Below are 24,741 nucleotides of genomic sequence, written 5' to 3' on the forward strand. Positions count from 1 at the left end.
GGGGCCTAGCAGAAGGGGGAGGGTCCCGGGTTGAGTTGAGTGGGGGGGGGTCAGCATCATTCATTCACTCCGCGTGGTTTAGAGGAAAGAGCACGGGCTTGGGAGTCATTCATTCATTCATTCATTCAATCGTATTCATTGAGCGTTTACTATGTGCAGAGCCCTTCACTAAGCGCTTGGAAGGTACAATTCGGCAACAGAGGTCAGAGGTCGTGAGTTCTAATCTCGCCTCCGCCACTTGTCAGCTCGGCGATTTTGGGCAAGTGACTTCATTTCTCTGGGCCTCAGTGACCTCATCTGGAAAACGGGGGTGAAGACCGTGAGCCCCACGTGGGACAACCTGATGACCTTGTATTCAATAGTATTTCAATAGTATTTATTGAGCCCCTACTATGTGCAGAGCACATACAATTCGGCAACAGACCCCCAGCGCTCAGAACAGTGCTTGGCACATAGTAAACGCTTAACAAATACCAACGTTATTATTATCACCCATCCAATCGTATTTATTGAGCGCTTCCTGTGTGCAGAGCACTGTACTAAGCGCTCGGAACGTACAATTCGGCTACAGATAGAGGCGATCCCTGCCTTCCAACGGGCTCCCGGTCTAAAAAGTCCCGGAGTGGGTGGAGGGTCGGGGGTCTTCGTGGGGTGGGGAGGGGTCCCGGTGTTGGGGGGTGGAAGCAGCCACGTGTCCGGGATTAGGAATGCAAACACGGAAGCGGGGCGGGAGGTGGAGAGGGCGGTGAGTCACTGCGGCTCCACCCGGCAGGGAAATCCGGGCTGTTTCCCGACGGGGGAAGGAGCAGGAGCAGGAGCAGGCCCGCCTTGGGGGCTCAGAGGCCAAGGAAAAGGAGCCTCGAGGCGGGGCCTAACCGGACCTCTCCCCCCCACACACACTCCACACTCCCGAGGGGCTCAGAGCTGCCCCAAATCCCCCCCGAGGGCCGAAAGAGGGGGAAAGAGCTGAGATGGCAGCAGGAGGGATGTGGGTTAGACTGCAGCGGAAGGAATCTGGGTTCGCCTGCCACGGGAGGGATAATAATAATGTTGGTATTTGTTAAGCGCTTACTATGTGCCGAGCACTGTTCTAAGCGCTGGGGTAGATAAAGGGTAATCAGGTTGGCCCACTTGAGGCTCACAGTCTTCATCCCCACCGGACAGATGAGGTCACTGAGGCACCGAGAAGTGGCCTTGCCCAAAGTCACACAGCTGAGAGGTGGCGGAGTGGGGATTAGAACCCATGACCTCTGACTCCGAAGCCCATGCTCTTTCCACTGAGCCAGGCTGTGGATTAGACCGCAGCAGGAGAGCATCGGTAATAATGCCAGTCCGTTGTTGGGGAGGAATTGCCTCTTTTTGTTGCTGAATTGTATTTATGCATTCAATCGTATTTACTGAGTACTTAGTGTGTGCACAGCACTGTACTAAGCGTTTGGAATGGACAATTCGGCAACAGATAGAGACAATCCCTGCCCGACAACGGGCTCCCAGTCTAAAAGGGGGAGACAGACAACAGAACAGAACAAAACAAAACAAGTAGTCTGGCGTAAATATCATCAAGATAAATTCCAAGCGCTTAGTAAATGCTCTGCACACAGTAGGTGCTCAATAAATAAGATTGAATAAATAGTAATACTAATGAGGGTATTTTTAAAGCGCTTAATATATGCTAAGCACTTTTCTAAGAGCTAGGGTAGTTACAAGGTAATCAGGTTGTCACACGTGGATCTCAGTCTTAATCTGCATTTTACAGATGAGGAAGCACAGAGCTGACAAGTGGCGGAGCCGGGATTAGAACCCACCACCCCTGACTCCCAAACCCGTGCTCTTGCCACTAAGCCACGCTGCTTCAAGACTGGAGCAAAAGGGATGTGGGTTAGACCGCAGCAGTATCGCATTGAGTTAGGCTGCAGCAGGAGGGTCGTGGGTTAGACTGCAGCAGGTGGGATGTGGGTTAGGCTGCAGCATGAGGGCTGTGATCTCACGTGAACTTTATGCCATCTTTCCAGCACCCAGAAGGTGGGAAGCAGTGGGGACTTGGGAAGGAGGAGGAGAAGAGGATGTGTCTATGGTACAGCCTCCAATCCCGGCCCTATCAGCCTCCTTATTGACCTCCCCGCCTCCTGTCTCTCCCCACTCCAGTCCGTACTTCACTCTGCTGCCCGGATCGTTTTTCTACAAAAACGTTTAGTCCACGTTTCCCCACTCCGCGAAAAAACTCAAGTGCTTTTCCATCCATCTCCGCAGCAGACAAAATCTCCCGCTTGGCTTAAAGCAATCAATCACCTTGCCCCCTCCTTCCTCACCTTGCTATTCTCCTACTGCAACCCAACCCAACCCCTCTGCTTCTCTAGTGCTCACCTTCTCCCGGTGCTCCAGCTCGTCTATCTCGCTGCCGACCCCTGGCCCTCGTCCTCCCTCTGGCCCGGAACGCCCTCCCCGCTCAAATCCGACAGACAATTACTCTCCCCCGACCCCTTCCCCTTCAAAGCCTATTCATTCATTCGATCGTATTTACTGAGCGCTTACTGTATGCAGAGCACTGTTCCAAGCGCTTGGAAAGTACAGTTCAGCAACAGGGACAAAGCCTACCCACAAGGAGCTCACAGTGTAGAAAGGGGGAGACAGGCATTAAAAAAAAAAAGGAAACAGGCATCAATAGCATCAATATAAATAAATAGAATTATAGATATATACACATCATTAATGAAATAAATAGAATAACAAATATGTATATATATATAGAGACAAGTGCTGTGGGGCTTTATTGAAGGTGCATCTCCTCCAAGAAGCCTTCCTTGACCAAACTCCCCTTTCCTCTTCTCCCACTCCCTTCTGCGTCGCCCTGACTTGCTCCCTTTGTTCTTCCCCCCTCCCAGCCCCACAGCACTTATGTCCATATCCGTCATTTATTTATTTCTATTCATGTCTGCCTCCCTGTCTCTAGACTCTAAGCTCTGTTGTGGGCAGGGAATGGATCTGTTTATTGTTCTATTGTCCTCTCCCAAGCGCTTAGTACAGTGCTCCGCCCACAGTAAGAGCTCCATAAATATGATTGAATGAATAACCCCCCAGCCCCCACTGCCTCCCCTGAACTCTCACCCTCACTCTGACGTCACAGAGACCCCCCCCAAGTTTCATCCTGCAGCAGATCTGAGCAGAGGATCCAGGAGTCTGCCCACACCCCCCCCTCCCATTCCCCAGAGGGCGGCTCCTCCCCACAGAGTCAGTCCGTTCCAGCTCAGTGCCCCCTCCCCACCCCATTGCCCTCGGGCCCAGCAGGTGGATGGGGCGGGGGTAGGGAAGAGATGGACTGAGAGCAGGGCTGCCCAGCCAACTCTGCCTGGGCACAGCTCGTTGGAATGGGCACAAAAGGGCCCAAGTCAGGGTAACGGGGAGGGGGAGCAGCAGGGGGATTTGGGGGAGCAGAAAGGACAGGGAAGGGAGGGCTGAGGGGCACAAGCAGAGAGTGGAGAATTGAGGAGGGGCAGGTCCATTGCATTCCTGGGCCGGTGCCAGGGCAGACGTGGTCAGCGGAGCAGAACCCAGGCGGGGAGGAGGCAGGGGTCAGAGCCCTGGAGCCGGCCGGAGGACCAAAGGCCCAGGGACAATGAAGAAGGGGCGGCGTCCTTGAAGGGAGAGGCTGGCGCGGGACGGGGGAGGGGAGAAGGGAAGGAGGGGGAGTGGGTTGAAGAGCCGTCCAAAAGGCTAGCGGGTGGGTAGAGGAGCAGAAGCAGGAGAAGGAGATGCAAGGGGGGAGAGGAAGGGAGCTGGGTTCTTGCGAGAGGAGAAGCTAGGGGCCGGAGTATTGTCGGGGGAGAGGCAGGGGCCTGGGCCTTGGAGGGGGATAGGTAAGGGTTGGGACATTGTGGGGGGAAAGGCAGGGGCCTGGACCTGTTGGTATTGGGCATTTTGGGGGGAGAGGCAGGGTACGGGACCTTGTGGGGGAAAAGGCAGGAGCTGGGGCCTTGAGGGAGGAGAGGCAGGGGCCTGGACCTTGTGGGAGGAGGCAAAGGTCGGGTCATTGTGGGGAAGATCTTCGGGACCTTGTGGGAGATGAGGAGGGGGCAGGGGCATTGTCGGGGGTGGGGGGGGAGAGGCGGGGTCTAAGCCTTGTGTGGGGAGAGGCAGGGACCGGGGTATTGTGGAGGGGAGGGGCAAGTTGTAGGGGCATTGTGGGGTAAGAGGCAGGGGCTGGGAGACATGGGGGAGGGTTAGGGAACCCTAGGAAAAGGAGCAGAGGGCCAAGGGCTGTCCCCTCTAGCTCATTATGGGCAGAGAACATGTCCGCTACTTCTATGGTATCGTCCTCTCCCAAGCACTCGGTTCAGTGTTCTGAAGTCAGTCACTCAGTCAATTGCATTTACTGTGTGCTAAACACTGTAGTAAGCGCTTGGGAGAGTATAATAGAGTGATAGACACATTCCCTGCTCTCAACGAGTTTACGGCACATAACAATCACTCAATAAATACCGGGGGTTGATGGATCGATGCACCATTTCGACATGAAATGAACAAAATGCAATTCATAACTTGGAAATGAACAGCTCGGCTTTGAGCGAGAGGCTGCTGAACTGGAGGGAGATGGGATTAGGGTCACTAGGATTTTGTCCTCTCCAGCCTCGCATTCCCTGTCCCTTCCATCGGGCCTTCTGCCCCGTAACCGCAGCCCAGGCTCCAGGCCTTCCATCATGCTCCTGTCCCCCTCCCCCGGGCCCCCAGGGGCTCATAGTCACTTGGGGAGGGGGGGATGTGCAGGAGAGGTCAGAGGAAGGGTCCAGGGATGAGTCCTCAGATAAGGAACCCAGGGCCTCCGAGTAGGGAGAAGACACGGTGGGGGCATAGCCCCTGTCCCAGCCAAGCCCACTCCCCTGACACCCTTAACAGGAAACGACAAGAGGCCAGAGAGGAAACGCTGCAGTCGGAGACTTCCTGCTACTGTGACTAGCTGGACCCAAGGCCCCCCGATGGCACCACCCCCTCAGTCCCCCCTTAATCCCCCCATGGCAGCCCCCCATCCCCCTTGAAGCTGAAGCCCCCCCAGGACACCTCCCCAGCCCCCTCCTACAGAGAGGTCACAGTCCCAAATTCCAGGTTCTAGGGAAGGGAGAAATGGACAGAGACCTTTTCTGACCTGCATTCGCCTTGACATACGCGAACCTCTCATTTTCTCACACTTACACACAGACTCACACACAGAGATAGATTCACATACACTCAGGCAGCCATAGTCACCTACACAAAGACAGACACTTCACACTTAGAGAGCCACACATATAAAAAAGTCCATCATCACCGACGTACACAGGCGCTTGCACAAACATGTATGAACTCATGCTCGAGGCAAATGAACGCTGGCCAAACCCTCCAAAATTCACCCAATCCCCGCTCTGCCACTTGTCAGCTGTGTGACCGTGGGCAAGTCACTTAGCTTCTCTGTGTCTCAGTTACCTCATCTGTAAAATGGGGATTAAGACTGTGAGCCCCACCTGATTCCCCTGTGTCCACCCCAGCGCTTAGAACAGTGCTCTGCACATAGTAAGCGCTTAACAAATACCAACATTATTATTATTATTATAATGGTAATAATAACTGTAATATTTAAGCACTTAATGTTTGCCAAGCACTGTTCTAAGTGTTAGGGCAGATAAAAGATCAAGTCCCACATGGGGCTCACATTGTAAGTAGGAAAGGAGAACAGGTATTGAATCCTCATTTTACAGATGAGAAAACTGAGGCACAGAAAAATGAAGGGACTTGCCCCAAGTCAGACAGCAGGCAAGTGGCAGAGGTAGAATTAGGACCCAGGTTTTCTGAGTTCCAGGCCCGGGCTCTTTCCACCAGGCAACACTGCTTCTCTCCATAAAATAAAAAGACTTTCATGCACAGGTCCTTACACACAGCCGGATACACAAACAAATCCTGACACATTCACACGCCAACACAGTCACATAAAGCCAGACACAGAGTAGTGGTGATTGTAAGCAGCGTGGCCTAGTCAATAGAGCTCAGGAAGGGGAGTCAGGAGACCTGGGTTCTAATCGAGACTCCTCCACTTGCCCGATGTGTGACCTTGGGCAAATCCCTTCATTTTTCTGTGCCTCAGTTTCCTCATCAGTAAAATGGGGATTAAAGGCTTGGTCTCCCTTCCCTTTAGATCATGAGCCTCATATGGACAGGGACTGTATCTGATCTGATTATTCTGTAACCAGTATTTAGGACCGTGCTGGGCACATAGTAAATTCTTGACAAGTACCACTATTATTATTATTAATGGTTTTAATTTGCTAAGCACCTACTAGATGCCAGGTACTGTACTGTACTGCCGAGTACTGTACTAAGCATTGGAGTAGATACAAGCTAACCAGATTTGACACAGTCCCTGTCCCACATGGGGTTCACAATCTTAATCCCCATTTTACAGATGAAGTAACTGAGGAACAGAGAAGTGAAGTAATAATCACAATAATGATGGTTTTTGTTAAGCACTTATTTTGTGCCAGACCCTGTATTAAGAGCTGGGGTGGAAACTTCTCTGCTGTGTGACCTTGGGCAAGCCACTTAACTTCTCTGTGCCTCAGTTACCTCATCTGTAAAATGGGGATTAAGACTGTCAGCCCTATATGGGACAACCTCATTACCTTGTATCTACCTCAGCGCTTAGAGTAGTGCTTGGCACATAGTAAACACTTAACAAATACCATAATTATAATTATTACGATTTTGATTTTGATGGGATTGATGCCTGTCTACTTGTTTTGTTTCGTTGTCTGTCTCCCCCTTTACACTGTAAGCCTGTGGTTGGGTAGAGATTGTCTCTGTTACCAAATTGTACTTTCCAAGCAGTTAGTACAGTGGTCAGTGAGCGCTCAGTAAATACGCCTGAATGAATGAATGAATTTTTACAAGCTAGTCAGGTTGGACACAGTCCATGTCCCACATGGAGCTTCCAGTCTCACTCCTCATTTTACAGATGAGAAGTGAAGTGAAGTGACTTACCCACGGTCACACAGCAAAGTGGGGGAGCCAGGATTAGAAACCAGAACCTCTGACTCCCAGGTCTGGTCTCTTTCCACTAGGCCATGCTGCTTTTCAGTTGATTTATATACACAAGCAATAAAAATAAGAATTCTGGTATTTGTTAAGCACTTACTATGTGCCAGGCACTGTACTAAGTGCTGAAGTACCGAGGATGAGTTATAAACTCCTCAGTGCAAGGACAACCCTCAGAGGGAAGGAGACCATCACTTAAATTTACTCACCCTGGCCCCATAATACTTATGTAATTATTCTTATACTCTCCTATTTCCCTTATCCTTAATCTATTTTTAATGTCTATCTCTCTCTGCAGACTGTGGACAGGGGTCTTATCTACCAACTGTGCCGTACTGTATGTTCCCACACACTCAATACGGTGCTCTGCCCACAATAAGTGCTCAGTATATATTACTGATGGATTAAATCCCCATTAGCCCACACCTAGTCATTCACAAACATTGAAAAGCAGCTTCAGACATACAGACAAGGACACAGATATCTGTGGATACACATGTAAGTACAGAAATACGGGTAGACTACTGTTCTAGTGCTTTATTCCCTTGCCAGAGTCCCATTCTCCACATAAGCCCATGGTATTGCCGGGGGTGGGACGGGGAGTCCTCTTGCCTTCGAAAACCCCATCCTTTGCTCCTAGTCTACACAGTAGTGGAGAAGCAGCGTGGCCTATTGGTTAGAGCATGGGCTTGGGGGTTGGAAGGATCTAGGTTCTAATCCTGGCTCCACCACTAGTCTTCTATGTGGCCCTGGGCAAGTCACTTAATGTCTTTGTACCTCAGTGACCTCATCTGTAAAATGGGAGTGAAGACTGAGCCCCGTGTGGGACATGGACCGTTTCCAGACTGCATCTACCCCAGTGCTTAGAACAGTGTCTGACCCACAGTAAGTGCTTTAGCAAATACCATTAAAAAAACTCGACTTTTCTGCCTTCTTTTGTCCTACCGCCACACTTCTGCTCACCCAGAAATCCTTTCTTCTGTCTAACCTCCATCCCTCCTGCTTCATCAATCTGTTCTCCATCAGAGAAATGGAGCCAGTGGGCTGGGACCACACTCTGCTTCCCATACTTGAAATTAATGTTAATGTCTGCCTCTCCTGCTAGATTGTAAGCTCCTCGTGAGCAGGGATCATGTATACTTGATCTATGGTACTCTCCCAAGTGCTCAGTACAGTGCTTTGCACACAATAAGTGGTTAATAGATACTATTGATTGTTTGATTGAGTCTGCCCCTCCCGAGGTTCAAGGATTATGACCCCTTCGGAGGCTACTCATTGCTAGGGTGGGTGTCCAGACCTTAAATTGGAAGGACTCCGCCTCTGCCACACCCCAGGTGATTGTGATCTGTGACACCAGGGAGGCAGACAACCCCCCTCCCCTCCACCCCCCGACCACCAAATTCTCTCTGGTCAGAGGGGATAATGGGTTGGGCTAGGTGGTCTGCCAATCCCCCCCTTCTCCCATTTCTGGAGGTTCAGGAAGATTCTTGGGTTGAGGGGTTTTCTGTCAGGGTGAGGAATGGGGCTCTTGCCTAGGGCATTAGGCAGGGGAAGTCTGGGAAGGGAAGGAAAGTGTTTAATAAATACTGTTGATTGATTGAGCCCTGTGATGAGACAGGGACTGTGTCTGATCTGATTGTGCTGTATCTATTCCAGGGCTTGGCACGCAGAAAGCCCTAAGGACAAGGATGAGGAGGAGAAGGAGGAGGAAGAGGGCGGAAGGGGAAGAGGGAGAGGAAGGAAGGAGGAGGAAGAGAAAGGGGGAGGAAGGAGGAGGGAGGAAGGGAAGCAGCGTGGCCTAAGGGGTAGAGTCCGGGCCTGGGAGTCAGAAGGATCTGCATTCTAATTCCACTATGCCACTTGTTCGTTGTGTGACCTCGGGTGAATCAGTTCACTTCTTGGGTCTCTGTTACCTCATCTCTAAAAAGGGGATTAAGACTGTGAGCCCAAGACTGCGACTATGTCCAACCTGATTAGATTGTATCTACCCCAGTGCTGAGTACAGTGCCTGGCACATAATAAGCGCTTAACAAACACCATTGTGATTATTATGGGGGAGAAGAAGAATTCTACCGAGGACGCAATGAGGGGGTCCTAGCCGAGAAGACGCGTCCCCTAGAGAAAAACTACCGTCTGACACCCACACCCACACCCACACCCATACCCGGATGAGCGAAGAAGAAAACAGAGGACGGGAGGAGAAGAGGGAAGGGGAGGAGAAGAGAGGGGAAGAGAGGAGGGGAGGGAAGGGAAGGAGAAGAGAGGAGGGAAAGGGAAGGGAAGGAGAAGAGAGAAGGGAAAGGGGAGGGAAGGAGAAGAGAGGAGGGAAAGGGGAGGGAAGGAGAAGAGAGGAGGGAAAGGGGAGGGAAGGAGAAGAGAGGAGGGAAAGGGGAGCGGAGGAGGGAAGGGAAGGGGAAGAGAGGAGGGAGAGGGAAGGGAAGGGGAAGAGAGGAGGGAAAGGGGAGGGAAGGAGAAGAGAGAAGGGAAAGGGGAGGGAAGGAGAAGAGAGGAGGGAAAGGGGAGGGAAGGAGAAGAGAGGAGGGAAAGGGGAGGGAAGGAGAAGAGAGGAGGGAAAGGGGAGGGAAGGAGAAGAGAGGAGGAAAGGAGAAGAGAGGAGGGAAAGGGGAGCGGAGGAGGGAAGGGAAGGGGAAGAGAGGAGGGAGAGGGAAGGGAAGGGGAAGAGAGGAGGGAAAGGGGAGGGAAGGAGAAGAGAGAAGGGAAAGGGGAGGGAAGGAGAAGAGAGGAGGGAAAGGGGAGGGAAGGAGAAGAGAGGAGGGAAGGAGAAGAGAGGAGGGAAAGGGGAGGGAAGGAGAAGAGAGGAGGAAAGGAGAAGAGAGGAGGGAAAGGGGAGCGGAGGAGGGAAGGGAAGGGGAAGAGAGGAGGGAAAGGGGAGGGAAGGAGAAGAGAGGAGGGAAAGGGGAGGGAAGGAGAAGAGAGGAGGAAAGGAGAAGAGAGGAGGGAAAGGGGAGCGGAGGAGGGAAGGGAAGGGGAAGAGAGGAGGGAGAGGGAAGGGAAGGGGAAGAGAGGAGGGAAAGGGGAGGGAAGGAGAAGAGAGGGGGGAAAGGGGAGGGAAGGAGAAGAGAAGAAGGCAAGAGGAGGGAAGGAGAGGAGAGGAGGGAAAGGGGTGGAAGGAGAGGAAAGGAGGGAAGGGGACAAAAGGAGGGAAGGGAAGGAGAGGAGGGAGGGGACGGGGGGCAAGGAGAAGAGAGGAGGGGAAGGAGAAGAGAGGAGGGAAGGGGAGGAGAGGAGGGAAGGAGAAGGGAGGAGGGAAGGGGAGGGAAGGAGAGGAGAGGAGAAAAGGGGAGGGAAGGAGGGAAAGGAAGGAAAGGGGGGGGAAGGAAAGGAGAGGAGAAGAAGGGAGGGAAGAGAAGGAGAGGAAAAGAGGGAAGGGGAAGAGGGAAGGGAAGTCAAGGAGAGGAGAGGAGGGAAGGGGAGGGAAGGAGAGGAGGGGAGGAGAGGAGAGAAGGGGAAGGGAAGGGAGGGGAGGTGAGGAGAGAAGGGGAGAAGAGGAAGGAAGGGGAGGAGAGGGGGGCGGTCTAGCGAATTGGGTCCCGTTGCTGCTCTTGCGATGAGATGTGGGAGGCAGAGAGTTTTGATCCTCTCTTCCCCATCGCGGGGGTCTCTCTGTGTTGGGGAGTGGGATAGAAGGGAGACTGTAAACTCGTTGTGTGCAGGAAACGTGTCTACCACTCTATTGGACTCTCCCAAGCGCTTAGTATAGTGCTCTGCACACGGTAAGCGCTCAATAAATACCATTGATTGATTAGTCCCACCTCTTAAGCATTTAGATACTGATATTTAAACGCTTACTCTATGCTGGACCCTGTTCTAAGCACTGGGGTGGATACAAGCAAGTCGGGTTGGACAGAGTCCCTGTCCCACGTGGGGCGCACAGTCTCCATCCCCATTTTCCAGATGAGGTGACTGAGGCCCAGAGAAGTGAAGAGACTTGCCCAAGGTCACAGGGCAAACAAGCGGCGGCGGCGGGATTAGAACGCATGACCCTCTGACTGGCAGGCCCGGGCTCTAGCCACTACGGCATGCTGCTTCTCAATATTATTTATTACTCTATTTATTTTGTTAAGGATGTGTATGTATCAATGATTCTATTTATCTTGATGATATGGACGCCAGACTACTTGTTTTGTTTTGTTGACTGCCTCCCCCGTTTAGACTGTGAGCCCGTTGTTGGACAGGGATTGTCTCTATCTGTTGCCGAATTGTACATTCCGAGCGCTTAGTCCAGTGCTCTGCACATAGTGAGCACTCAATAAATACGACTGAATGGATGGATGCACGTGGCTTAGTGGAAAGACCACGGGCTTGGGAGTCAGAGGACGTGGGCTCTAATCTCGCCTCTGCCACTTGTCTGTTGTGTGGCCTTGGGCAAGTTACTTAACTTCTCTGTGCCTCAGGTATCTCATCTGTAAAATGGGGATTAAAAGTGTGAGCCCCACGTGGGACAACCTGATGATCCTGTATCTACCCTAGCGCTTAGAACAGTGCTCAGCGCTTAGAAGAGTGCTTGGCACACAGTAAGTGCTTAACAAATACTACGAATACTACAAATGATTGAATACGATTGAATGATTAATGAATACAATTGAATGGATGAATGAATAAATAAATACGTTTGAATGGGTGAATTAATAAATACGATTGAATGGATTGATGAATGAATAAATACGATTGAATGAATGAAAACAAAAGGATGAATGAATACGATTGAATGAGCGAATGAATAGGATTGAATGAATGAATGAATACGATTGAATGAATGAATGAATGAATACGATTGAATGAATGAATGAACTTAGATACTATGAAATTGAAATTTAGATACTGATATTTGTTAAGCTTACAGTTGAATGAATGGCTGGCTGGCTGACTAAATACGAATGAAAGAATGGATACGATTGATTGAATGAGCGAATAAATAAATACGATTGAATGGATGGATGAATGAGTAAGTACGGTTGAATGAATGATTAGGTACGATTGAATGAATGAATAAATACAGAGGATCGAATGAACGAACGAATAAGTCCTATTGAATGAATGATTAAGTCCGATTGAATGAATGATTGAATACGATTGAATGAATGAATGAATAAATCAAGAGGATTGAACGAACGAATAAGTCCGATTGAATAGATGATTAAGTCCGACTGAATGAATGATTAAATACGATTGAACGAATGAATAAATCAAGAGGATTGGATTGAATGAACGAACGAATAAGTCCGATTGAATAAATGATTAAGTCCGATTGAATGAATGATTAAGTACGATTGAATGAATGAATGAATAAATCAAGAGGACTGAACGAACGAATGAATAAGTACGATTGAGTGAATGATTAAATACGATTGACTGAATGAATAAATAAAGAGGAATGAACGATTGAACGGACGGACGGACGGACGGACGGATGGACGGATGGGTGACTGAAGTCTCCCCTTGGGGGCGGGGGGGGCGGCGGGGGGGGGGCGGTGGGGGGGGTTGGGCGTCGCTGCGGCCTCCGGGCGGGCGGGGGCGCTGCGGGGAGGCGCCGGAGGGGGCGTGTCCCGAGAAGGGGGCGTGTCCCGGGGCCGGGGGGCGTGTCCCTGCGGGCCGCGGGGGGGCGCTCCTCCCGTGGTCGTCGTCGGCTGCCCCGGGCGTTGGGGCTCCGGCCGGCTGGGGCGGGCGTCGGGCGGGGGGGGGGTCGGCCATGGCCCCGTCCCGCCTGAAGCTGGGGCTCCGCGCGGCCTACGCGGGCGCGGGCTGCCTGTCGGGCCTGTCCGCCTTCTTCGTCTGGACCTTCTGCTTCCCGCAGGCCGGGACGGCCGCCGCCGGGGGGCTCGCAGGTGCCGGGAAGGCGGGCGGGGGGCTCCCAGTGCGGCTCCTCCTCCCCAGCCAGTCCTTCACCCCCCTCCCCTCCGCCGTCCCCCACCCCACCCGCGGCCTTCTTTGGCCCCTCATAATACCGCCGCTGTGTGCTCGTGATCGTACTGATGTTGGCGTTTCTTAACGATCGTGTTGGGCTTTGTTAAGCGCCGACTCGGTGCAGAGCGCTCTTCCAGGCGCTGGGGGAGATCCGGGGTCATCAGGTGACCCCACGCGAGCCTCACAGTTAATCCCCATTTGACAGATGAGGTCACTGAGGCCCAGTCCCTGAGACTCGCCCACTGTCAGCCGACAAGGGCGGAGCCGGGATTCGAACCCATGACCTCTGACGCCCAAGCCCGGGCTTTGGCCACGGAGCTGCGCCGCTTAAGCGCTTCCTATGTGCAGGGCGCTGTTCTAAGCGTTGGGGGAGAGCCAGGATGAGGTTGCCCACCCCCCCTCCCCGTGGGGTACCCGGTCTTCATCCCCCTTTGACAGATGAGGGAACTGAGGCACAGAGAAGGGAAGGGACCTGCCCACAGTCACACAGCTGACAAGCGGCGGAGTCGGGATTCGAACCTATGACCTCTGACTCCCAAGCCCGGGCTCTTGCCACTGAGCCAATGGTATTTGTTAATAATAATAATAATGTTGGTATTTGTTAAGCGCTTACTATGCGCGGAGCACTGTTCGAAGCGCTGGGGGAGATACAGGATAATCAGGTCGGCCCACATGGGGCTCATAGTCTTCATCCCCATTTGACAGATGAGGGAACTGAGGCACAGAAAAGGGAAGGGACTTGCCCACAGTCACACAGCTGACAAGTGGTGGATCTGGGATTTGAACCCATGACCTCTGACTCCCAAGCCCGGGCTCTTTCCACTGAGCCAGGCTGCTTCTCTTGTCAGTGTCAGCCTCCCGCCGCCTCCCCAGAGCATCTACACAAAACAGACCCCAGACCCTTTGACAGGTTGGGCAGGGGGTGGGTGAAGAGGGAGCAGGGAGAGAGCTTGTTAATAATAATAATAATTACGGTATGTCTTAAGCACTTACGGTGTGCCAAGCACTCTTCTAAGTGCTGGGGTAGATGCAAAGTCCTCAGGTTGTCCCCCGTGCGACTCATAGTCTCAAGCTCCATTTTACAGAGGAGGTCACCGAGGCAGAGAGAAGTTAAGTGACTTGTCCAAGGTCACACAGCAGACAAGTGGCAAAAGGGGGATTAGAACCCACAACCTCTGACTCCTAAACCCGGGCTCTTGCCACTAGGCCATGCTGCTCCTCCCCTTGTAGGGCTTGTAACTGAGTTTTCATTGCCCCCCCGACCTGGATCCGGGCCAGAGCCCACCTGTCTTGGCTTGGTGATTATGTTCACCTCCCGGTCTCCCCACCTGTTACTTCTCCTCCTTCTCACCTCCATTATTTACTTCTCTAGCCCTTTCCCCTTCCCAGGCCCTGAGGACTGAGGCCTACGGAGTCAGTTTGGGTTTGCTTCCCAAACAGAGTCTTTGGGAAGGTCTCTTGCCTCCGCCCATGTCTCGGCCTTGTTGCCAATTCCCCCGGTCGGGGCAAAATTCTGGGGCAAAAGACCCTGTGAGGGGGTGAAGGAGGGGAGCTTCCTCCTCAGGCCTTCATCAAATCCTTGAATTGGGGGAGTCCTCAGGTTAGGAGAGGCTGGCGGAGCGAGGGGGGGGAGGTTTGAAAAAAGCTGGAGAGGGCACGGAGAAATTTCTGATAGAATAAGAATAATAACTGTGGTATTAAGTGTTTACAATGTGCCAGGCACTCTGGAGAGGGCACGGAGAAATTTCTGATAGAAGAAGAAGAATAACTGTGGTATTAAGTGTTTACAATGTGCCAGGGACTCTACTAAGCGCTGGGGGGTTACAAGCCAATCGGGAGAGCAGCGTGACCTAATGGAAAGAGCCCAGGCCTGGGAGTCAGAGGACCCGGGATCGAATCCCGGCTCTGCCGCTCGTCTGCCGCGTGGCCACGGGCAAGTCCCTTCACTTCTCGGCCTCAGTACCTTCATCTGTAAAATGGGGATTAAATACCTGTTCTACCTTCCCTTTAGACCACGAGCCCCGTATGGGACAGGGACTGCGTCTGATCTGCGTATATTGAATCTACCACAGCGCTTAGTACAGTCTTGGGCACAGAGTAAACGCTTAAATACCACTATTATCATTATTAGGGAAAAGTCATTGCCCAGCACAGGACAGCTCAAAGACAGGAAGAGAAGCCATCTCTGAGTTTATCACCTGAATCCAAGGAAGTCGTGAGGAGATGGAGGAGACCAGATCCTTTGACAGAAATAATAATAATAAGAGTGTTTGTTAAGTGCTTACTCTGTTCCAAGAACCGTGCTAAACGCTCGCCGGGAGATGAGCTAATCATCGTGGCCTAGTGCAAAGAGCGCGGACGTGGGAGTCCGAAGGACCTGGGTTCTAATTCCGGCTCCACCACGTGTCTGCCCTGTGACCTTGGCCAAGCCGTTTAACTTCTCTGTGCCCCAGTTTCCTCATCTGTAAAATGGGGATCGAGACTGCGAGTCCCGTGTGGGACAGGGACTGGGTCCAATCCGATTAGTTTTTATCTAGCCCAGCGCTTAGTACAGCGCTTGGCACATATTAAGCTCCTAACAAATATTAATCGGGTCAGGCGCAGTCCCTGTCACGTTAGACTCATAGTTTAAGTGGCAGGGAGAGGAGGTATTGAGTCCCCATTTTATAGATGAGGAAACTGAGTCACAGGGAAGTGAAGTGACCTGCCCAAGGCCACCTGGGAGGCAGGGGAGGGCGGGGTGGGGAAGGTACTGATCCCTCTCCCTCCTCTGCACAGGTAATGAGCAGTAATAATCATAATGATGACGTGCGTGCCGGGCGCTGGACTGTACACAAGTAAATCGAGTTGGAAAACAGTCCCTGTCCCACGGGAGGCTCACGGTGTCAATCCCCATTTTGCAGATGAGGTAACTGAGGCCCAGAGAAATGAAGTGACTTGCCCGAGGTCACGCAGCGACAAATTGCGGAACTGAGATTAGAGCCTTCTGAGCTCTGTCCCCTAGACCCATTGTTCAAACTCCTTTCCTGGACAAGAGCAGGGTTTTGAGAACCCTGGGGACAGAAAACAATTCGCTTTGAGCTCGAGGATTTTGGGGGTCTGGGGAAGCCCGGGAAAGTGCAGCGTCGTCCGGAGGGAAGGTGTGGGGCTGCCTCGGCCACCACAGAGGGAGTTCATTCCTTCAATCCTATTTATTGAACGCTTCTCTGTGCACTGTACTGACCCTGGGCAGAGTACAATATAACAATAAACAGACCCATTCCCTGCCCATCCTGCATTAGAACGAGAAACGTCACGACCCGGTGGATAGAGTCCGGGCCTGGGAGTCGGAAAAACCCGGGACCTAATCCTGGCTCTGCCGCTTATCTGCTGCGTGACCTTGGGCGAGTCACGTCACTTCTCTGGGCCTCAGTTCCCTCCTCTCTCAAATGGGGATGAAGCCCGTAAACCCCCCGTTGGACACGGACCGCGTCCCACCTGATTAGCTGGTGTCTAGCCCTGCGCTTTCTACGGGGCCCGGCGCGTAGTAAGCGCTTAACGGATACCATAAAAAAAGATAGAACCGGCCAGGCTTCGTGCTCGGTCTCCGGCCGGACGATGGCTGCGGGCGACAGGGAGGCATCGGGCCCTGGGCCGCAGCCCCATGGGTCGGTTCGTGGGCGCTTAGTGTGGGTGCTTAATCTGGGGCCGCACCGGTGCGGCGGGATGGATAATCAGGTCGCTCGCCTTCCCACTCGCGGGCCAGACAGATACAGAGGACGATAAGGGGCGATTAGAAGAGAGAGGCCAACCCAAGATGACAGCGCCGAGATAGGTCAGTAAACAGCCTGGGCCGGGGGAGTCCCAGCTTCCCTCTCCGCCCCCGCCCCGGGTCAGGAGCCTCCGCGGGGTGGCCCGGGTCCTCGAGGATCCTGGCACACCGTGGAGGCCGAGCCGGGCAACGTGGGCAGCCCGTCCCACCTCGGAAGACGCGGGAGAGAGGGGGGCAACCGTCACCTTTGGGTCCTGGGGGGGGGGGTTAGTCAAGCGGAACAGGGCCGACTGCTGACTCGGTTCCTCCCCACGAGGTTCCCCCTTGACTTGGCGGTTTCTAGTGGCTCCTGCTGAGTCAACCCGAGGAGGACCGGTCGTTCCTCTCGGCCCTGACTCGGCGGTTTCTGGTGACTTCTGCTGAGTCACCGCCAAGGCCCGGGGTCTCTCCTTAAGCGCTTACTATGTGCCAGGCACTGGACTAACTGCCGGGGTAGATACGAGCAATAAAGATAAGCCCAGGGTCTCTCTCCTTTTCGTATTTCTTAAGCGCTTCCTATCTGCCAGACACTGGACTAACTGCTGGGGTAGACACAAGTGATAATAATAAGCCCAGGGTTTCTCTTTTTATGGTATTCTTTAAGCGCTTAGTATGTGCCAGGCACGGATTAAGTGCTGGGGTAGATTCAAGTAATAATAAGTCCAGGGTCTCTCTCCTTTTGGTATTTCTTAAGCGCTTCCTAGACTAACTGCTGGGGTAGATACAAGTAATAATAATAAGTCCAGGGTCTCTCTCTTTATGGTATTCCTTAAGCGCTTACTATGTGCCAGGCACTGGATTAAGTGCCGGGGTAGATTCAAGCAATAATGATAAGCCCAGGGTCTCCCTGTTTTTTGGTATTTCTGAAGTGCTTACTGGGTGCCAAACACTGGAGTAACTGCTGGGGTAGATACAAGTAATAATAATAAGCCCAGGGTTTCTCTTTTTATGGTATTCTTTAAGCGCTTAGTATGTGCCAGGCACTGGATTAAGTGCCGGGGTAGATTCAAGCAATAATGAGAAGCCCAGGGTCTCTCTTCTTTTGGTATTCCTTAAGCGTTTACTATGTGCCAAACACTGGACTAACTGCTGGGGTAGATACAAGTAATAATAAGCCCAGGGTCTCTCTTTTTATGGTATTCCTTAAACGTTTACTATGTGCCAGACACTGGACTAACTAGGTTCCAGTAACTACTAAGCACTGAGGCAGGTACAAGTAATACATTCCAAGCGCTTAGTACAGTGCTCTGCGCATAGTAAGCGCTCAGTAAATACTGTTGAATGAATTAATGAAGTAATAATAGTAATTGTGGTATTTGAGCGCTTACTATGCACCGGGGACTGGACTAAGCGCTGGGGTAGAGACAAGTAGTAATAATAGCAATTGTGATAGTTGTTAAGCGTTTACTATGTGCCAGACATTGGACTAAGCACGGGGCGGATACAAGTAATAATGAAAAATAATAATCGTGGTATTTAAGCGCTTACTATGTGCTAGGCACTGGCCCAAGTGCTGGAGTAGTTACAAGTAATAATAATAATTTGGGTATTAGGTGCTTACTATGTACCAGGCATGGTACTAAGCACTAGTGTAGATGCCAGGTAAATCAGGTTGGACACAGTCCATGTCCCACATGGGGCTCACAGTCTTAACCCCCATTTTACAGATGAGGTCATCGAGGCCCAGAGAAGTTAAGTGACTTACCCAAGGCCACACAGCAAACGTAGCGGAGCTGGAATTAGAACCCAGGTCCTTTTGACTTTCAGGCCCGTGCTCTATCCAGTAAGCCACGCTGCTTCTTTCTATATTCGTAACAATAAATAGGCAAATTCCCTGCCCACAAGGAGCTGACAGTTTAATAATAATATTGGTATTTGTAAAGCGCTTCCTATGTGCAGAGCACTGTTCTAAGCGCTGTAGACACAGGCTAATCAGGTGGTCCCACGTGAGGCTCACAGTCAATCCCCATTTTACAGATGAGGTAACTGAGGCATAGAGAAGTGAAGTGACTTGCCCACGGTCACACAGCTGACAAGTGGCAGAGCTGGGATTCGAACCCGTGACCTCTGACTCCCAAGCCCGGGCTCTTTCCACTGAGACATTAATAGAAATCAATAAATGACAGATATGGACATGAGCGGCGTGGGGCTGGGAGGGGGCGATGAATAAAGGGAGCAAGTCGGGGTGACGCAGAATGGAGCGGGAGAAGAGGAAAGGAGGGCGCAGTCAGGGAAGGCCTCTTGGAGGAGGTGGGCCTTCACTAGCACAGAGCCTGGCACATAGTAGATGCTTAGAGAAGCAGCGTGGCTCAGTGGAAAGATCCCGGGCTTGGGAGTCAGAGGTCGTGGGTTCTAATTCCGGCTCCGCCCCTTGTCAGCTGGGTGACTTCGGGCAGGCCGCCTAACTTCTCTGGGCTGTAAAATGGGAATGAAGACGGGGAGCCCCCCGTGGGACAACCCGATCACCTTGTATCTACTCCAGCGCTTAGGACAGTGCTCGGCACATAGTAAGCGCTTAAACAAATACCACAGTTGTTCTTCTTCCTCCAGGACACGGGCACGAGGGGCTCCCGCCCGTCGCGTTCCCGGGTGGGAGGTGTCCAGGGTGGGCTGGGGTTCGGGCTCCCTGGCTGACTCCCCGTCCCCTTTCCGGCCCAGGCGTGCTGGCCCTGTGGACGCTGACCACCCACGTGATGTACGCCCAGGACTACTGGCGCACCTGGTTGCGCGGCCTCCGCTGCTTCCTCCTCGCCGCCGCCATCTTCGCCACCCTCTCCGCCGCCGCCTTCTGCACCTTCCTCGTGCTGGCCATCACCCGGCACCAGGGTGAGGCGGGGCCTGCCCCCGGGGGGGTAGAACGTGTCGGGGGTCACCGGGCCGCCCGGCGGGGCCCTCCGGGCTGCCTAGTATTCACTCGTTCGGTCAGTCGTATCTCTTGAGGGCTTACTGCGTGCAGAGGACTGTACTAAGCGCTTGGGAGAGTCATCTATTTGTAATTTATATTATATAGCTGTAATTTATCTATATTAATCTCCGTCGTCCCCCTAGACCGTTGGCTCGGGAAGGGCAGGGAGTGTGTTTATCGTTCCATTGTAATAATGTTGGTATTTGTTAAGCGCTTACTATGTGCAGAGCACTGTTCTAAGCGCTGGGGGGAGATACAGGGTCATCAGGTCGGTCCACGTGAGGCTCACGGTTAATCCCCATTTTACAGATGAGGTAACTGAGGCACAGAGAAGTGAAGCGGCTCGCCCACGGTCACACGGCTGACAAGTGGCAGAGCCGGGAGTCGAACCCCTGACTCCGAAGCCCAGGCTCTTTCCACTGAGCCACGCCGCTTGTACTCTCCCAAGCGTTTAGTACGGTGCTCGATAAATACAATTGAAGTTCATTCAAGAGTATTTATTGAGCGCTTACCAGGTGCAGAGCGCTGTACGAAGCGCTTGGAATGGACAGTTCGGCAACAGATAGAGACAGTCCCTGCCCAGCGACGGGCTCGCAGCCGAATCGCGGGAGACGGACAAGAACAACGCAATCACGATAGATAGAATCAAGGGGATGGACGCCTCATTAACAAAATAAATAAGGGAGTAAATATATATATATATATATATATATATAAAATATATATAAATAGGGAAGTAAAAATCTAGACAAATGAGCACGGTGCGGAGGGGAAGGGAGAGGGGGAGGAGCAGAGGGAAAGGGGGCTTAGCTGAGGGGAGGTGAAGGGGGGAAAGGGGAGGGAGCAGAGGGGAAAGGGAAGTCCGGGAAGGCCTCTTGGAGGAGGTGAGCTCTCAGAAGTGCAGTAGAACAATAAACAGAGTATGCCGTGGCCCGCTTTCCCCCCCGTCCAGACTCTCCCCGGCCGCTGACCCCCTTCTTCCTCCCCTGGCACAGCACTGACGGACCCCGTCAGCTACTACCTCTCGGCCGTGTGGAGCTTCATCGCGCTCAAGTGGGCCTGCCTGCTCGGCCTGTACTCCCACCGCTACCGCGCGGACTTCGCCGACCTCAGCATCCTCAGCGACTTCTGACCCCGCCCGCCCTTCGACCTCCGGGTCGGCCCGAGGAGGAGACCCAGCCGAGAGGGCCGGCCCCGGGCGGGGAGCCGGTGCGGGCCTCCCCCCGACCGGCCCGGGAGGGAAGACCCGCCGCGAACCCCGAGGCTGCCCTCGGCCCCGACGGAGCCGGAGCCGTTTTGAACTCTTTTCGTACGGATCTATTTTCATAGCACAAGACGCGGGACCTTTTTAACGGCCGAGGCCGGAGGGGCCCGGCTGGGGTGGGCCGGGCGGCCGAGTCTGGATATCCCTCAGTCTTTCGCACCCACGCGTCCGCGCAGCCGAGCTTCACGGAGGGAGGTGAAGGACTCTTGCCGACGTCCCCGGGAGAGAGTCGAAGAAACCTTGGGTGGGCCCCACCCCGGTCACAGGGTTCGTGCTCCCCCAAGCCCACCGGTATTCACGTATTCACGCACGCGTAACACACCCACGCACTCACACACGGTATACTCACACCCGCCCGACTCGCTCTCTCCCAGATCCCCTTCCCACAATGTCCGGCGGCCCGTACCTCCGCCAAGCCGCCTTTTTATTTCCCCCGGGGCCCGGTGGCTCCGCCGCACCTCGGGGTCGGGCCTCGCCGGGTGCCGGCCGTTTTCGCTCTGCTCAACTACTGTCTTGAAACGCCGCTGGGTCCGCCCTCCCCGTCTCCCCCTCTCCCCTTCCGGCCCCGCCTCGGCCGCAGCTGTGGCCGGGAGGGGGATACCGCCCCTCTTTGACCTTGACATCCTTTTTGGGTTGGGGGGCTGGTGGGAGCCGCGACTTCGCTGGGGTGACCGCCGCCTCCTACCCAAGAAAAGCGGGTGGTCTGCTTTCCCACCCCCCCCCCCCCCCCCCCCCCCCCGCCCCCAGTCCGTTCCTTCTCTCTCCTCAGCGCCCAGACGCGTACCCCGGCCGGGAGCGGGGAAGGGGATGAGGACGGCCTGGCCTCTGGCACGTGGAACGGTGACGGCAGAAGGGAAGACGGTGGAGTCTCGGGGTGGGCCTCGGGTCTTTCAGACGAGCCGGGTGCTGGACCCCGGCAGAAGATTGGGGTACGGCTCAAGCTGGGCTGGGGCGCAGCGGGGCCCGGGGCCGAAAGGAGGGTGGGGGGGTCGGGGGAGGCTCCTAATTTAACAGCAAGGAGGGAGTGGAGCCCGAGGAGGACCCGTCTCCCTCCCCGCTCGTCCATCCCGCCGCCCAGAGCGGAGACCGTGATGGGATCCCATAGCACTTAACTGTCCCCCATCACGGAGCCCAGGAAGGAGGGATGGGGAATAGTGTCTACACCTGCACCCGTTGGGCCTGGGGCCTTTTGCAGGGGAAGAGGGGGCGCTCAGCTGGCCTCCTCTTCTCCCCTCGGGGGTCTGTGAGAGAGACAGGCAAAGCCCAGGCCTTCCAGTCACCCACGGGCCCCTGCCCGCAGACCCACCGATGCTCTACGCTGTTTTAAAAGCAAATAAACATTTATTGTTCCGATTTTGTGGTTTTTTTCCTTTTTTTTTTTAAACAAAAACTAATGCCACCCACACAGGGTGGGGTCTGGGTACACAATCTCTCCCTCTCTCTCTCTCTCACACACACTCTCACAAACATACAGACACACAGAAATATTTCTGGCCTTGAGACTTCCTCTCTGCTCCCGTGAGTCGTGCCCCCCCCGGGGCTTCGAGGGGGAGTCGGGTGGGAGTGCTGGGAGGGGGCTGTCCTGAGCTGTCACAGATTCATTGGCTCTTCCTCCTCCTCCTCCACCAGCTGCTCGGATGGCCTAAGAAGGCAGGAGGGTGCAGGGGAGAGGGAGAGATGAATGTTGGGGGTCTGCGGGGGGAAGACCGGGATGGGTAGGGAACGGGGGGGTGAGAGTGGGAGAGATTGGGAGGGGTTCTTTTTTTTAACGGTACTTAGTCTTTTAGACCGCGAGCCCGTCGTTGGGCAGGGGCTGTCGGCTGCCGAATTGTCCATTCCAAGCGCTTAGTACAGTGCTCTGCACACAGTAAGCGCTCAATAAAGAAAATGGAATTGAATGAGTGAATGGGCACTTACTATGGGCCAAGCACCGTCTGAGCGCCGGAGCAGATACGAGGTAATCTGGCTGGACGTAGTCCCCGTCCCCCTCGGGCCGCACCCTCAATCCCCATTTTACGGCCGAGGGAGCCGAGGCCGGAGAAGTGAAGAGACTTGCCCGAGGTCGCCCAGCCGACACGTGGCGGAGATGGGATCGGAACCCAGGTCCTTCTGACTCCCGGGCCTATCCACGAAGCCACAGGTGGGGGCCGGGGGGCGGGGTGGTGGGGGGAAGCTGGGTTGGTGTCAGGCGGGGAGGCAGGGTCGGTACCTCTTTTCGGCCAGCACGGCCACCGAGAGCGAAGCCAACGCCGTCACGGCCTCCACCTCCTCCGAGTCAGTGCCGGGGGGCTCCGGGTCCCAGGGGTCGGGCCAGGATGACAGCTGCTTCATCGACCCCCAGTATTTACCTGGGAAGAGCAGGGGAGTGAAGCGGGGATTGCCGCCCACCCGCCCGCCTTCTGACCGCGGCCCCCGGCCCCCGGCCCAGCCCTCCTCCCCCTCCTTACTGTGCACGCGGATGACGGCCTGCAGGGCGTGGGTGGCGTTGGCGTTGGGCGTCTGTCTCCAGGTCTCTTCGGAGACAGGGTCCACCTGCCGGAGGAGGCCCGTCACCGGGGCTGCGGGAGGCCCCCCGAACCTCTGCCCCCGGGGCACTCCCCGATGCACGTCTGGCCAGTCGATCCCCGCGTCCCCGCCTAAGAACGCTCACCGTGCTGCCCAGCAAGGCGGCTACGCAGGCCTCAGAGGCGTCGCAGATGGCCGTCAAATCGTGCCCCCCTTCGAGGGCCAGCACCACGGCCCCCCCGGCCAGGCTCATCAATTGCTGCGTCATGTACCCAAAACCTGGAGGAGGAGGAGGAGGAGGAAGAGAGGGGGAGGAGGGGATTCGCTGGGCTGGAGGGGGCCCGAGGGTCCAGACCCTCCCTCCTGGAGCCCCTCTGCCCTTCGCTCCGCTGTCCTTCAGCAAATTCCCCCCTCCCCCTGCCACCGGTCCAATCTGCCCAGCCATCTAAGAATGGCAATGCTGGTCATGAGGGCCCTAGAGGAGCAGGTCCAGGCTGGGCTGGCTGGCAGTGCCAGGACCTGGAACATCACGAGCTTCCTTCCCCGGGCGCCCGGCCATGCCCCGGGGCCGGGGCCAGCCCGATTCCCAGGCTGTGCTCGTTCGCTGCTCGGGGTCAAGCCAGGCCAGTTCCACCCCTGTCTTCCCGGGGCAGTTTCCTCCCACGCCGGGCCCGGCCCCTCCCTCACACTTGGCAGAGACGCAGTAGCCGCCCAGGGGTGGGGGGTGGCCGTCCGCGGCGTCGAACCCGGCGGAGACGAGGACCAGGTCCGGTGAGAACTCCCGGGCGATGGGCATGACGACCGTCCTGTAGGGAGATGGCCGCTCGCTGTCTGCCAGGAGGGGAAGGGTGGGGGCGGAGGGGAGGGCAAGGACTCTATGCACCGGCAGGGAGAAGGAAACGGGGCTCGGTGCCCTGGTCGCTTAGCAACGGTCCCAGAGCTATAGAGGCAGCTCCTAGAGGGCTCCAGGGTACGGGGACACAAGTGGGGGGTCGGGGGGGGGATGGAAGAGGAAAGAGGAGGGGTGGGGATGGAGGACAGGAAGGGAGGGAGAGGCCTCCAGCTCGGAGCCGGTAGGGGGGACGACCCGGCTGGCCCGGGCCCCCTCCTCACCGGTCGCCCCGGGCACTGACCTGAAAGCCGCCAGGTATTCTGGATCCCCCATGGGCGGGTCGAGGCCTCCGGCCCAGGCCACGTTGACGGTGAAGCCCTCGCCGCTGCCGGCCCCCACCTGCCTCGCCGGCCCAGGCAGGAGTGGGAGGAAGCGAGGAGAGAGGCCGGGGGAGAACACGAGGG

At 54.7% G+C, this 24,741-nt stretch overlaps 2 protein-coding genes across 6 annotated transcripts in view; one reads left to right on the plus strand and one right to left on the minus strand.

Moving 5' to 3' along the window:
* Positions 1–12,670: 12,670 nt before the first annotated feature.
* Positions 12,671–21,668, plus strand: SLC48A1 (solute carrier family 48 member 1). The gene is made up of 3 exons (XM_029072702.2): positions 12,671–12,902; positions 19,430–19,597; positions 20,672–21,668. Exons 1-3 carry the CDS (start codon positions 12,767–12,769, stop codon positions 20,806–20,808), a joined length of 441 nt encoding a protein of 146 aa, XP_028928535.1. The 5' UTR covers positions 12,671–12,766; the 3' UTR covers positions 20,809–21,668.
* Positions 21,669–22,261: 593 nt separating this feature from the next.
* HDAC7 (histone deacetylase 7) overlaps positions 22,262–24,741 on the minus strand; it is a 40,907-nt gene continuing 38,427 nt past the window's right edge. For all 5 annotated transcript variants that reach the window (XM_029072697.2, XM_039913236.1, XM_029072694.1 and 2 more), the window contains 6 exons: positions 24,579–24,676; positions 24,133–24,251; positions 23,591–23,724; positions 23,388–23,472; positions 23,150–23,288; positions 22,262–22,582 (listed from right to left, as the gene is read on the minus strand). In XM_029072697.2, coding sequence (XP_028928530.1) covers positions 22,531–22,582; positions 23,150–23,288; positions 23,388–23,472; positions 23,591–23,724; positions 24,133–24,251; positions 24,579–24,676 — 627 coding nt within the window. In that variant the 3' untranslated portion in view covers positions 22,262–22,530. The remainder of the gene's footprint in view (positions 22,583–23,149; positions 23,289–23,387; positions 23,473–23,590; positions 23,725–24,132; positions 24,252–24,578; positions 24,677–24,741) is intronic.

The sequence above is a fragment of the Ornithorhynchus anatinus genome, chromosome 10, assembly GCF_004115215.2.
Source record: "Ornithorhynchus anatinus isolate Pmale09 chromosome 10, mOrnAna1.pri.v4, whole genome shotgun sequence".
In the NCBI taxonomy this organism is placed as follows: domain Eukaryota; kingdom Metazoa; phylum Chordata; class Mammalia; order Monotremata; family Ornithorhynchidae; genus Ornithorhynchus; species Ornithorhynchus anatinus.

Coding starts and splice junctions, on each gene's coding strand:
- SLC48A1 (XM_029072702.2), top strand. CDS start 12,767: ATGGCCCCGTCCCGCCTGAAGCTGGGGCTCCGCGCGGCCTACGCGGGC. Junction 12,903..19,429: donor CGCCGCCGGGGGGCTCGCAG/GTGCCGGGAAGG, acceptor TTTCCGGCCCAG/GCGTGCTGGCCCTGTGGACG. Junction 19,598..20,671: donor GGCCATCACCCGGCACCAGG/GTGAGGCGGGGC, acceptor CCCCTGGCACAG/CACTGACGGACCCCGTCAGC.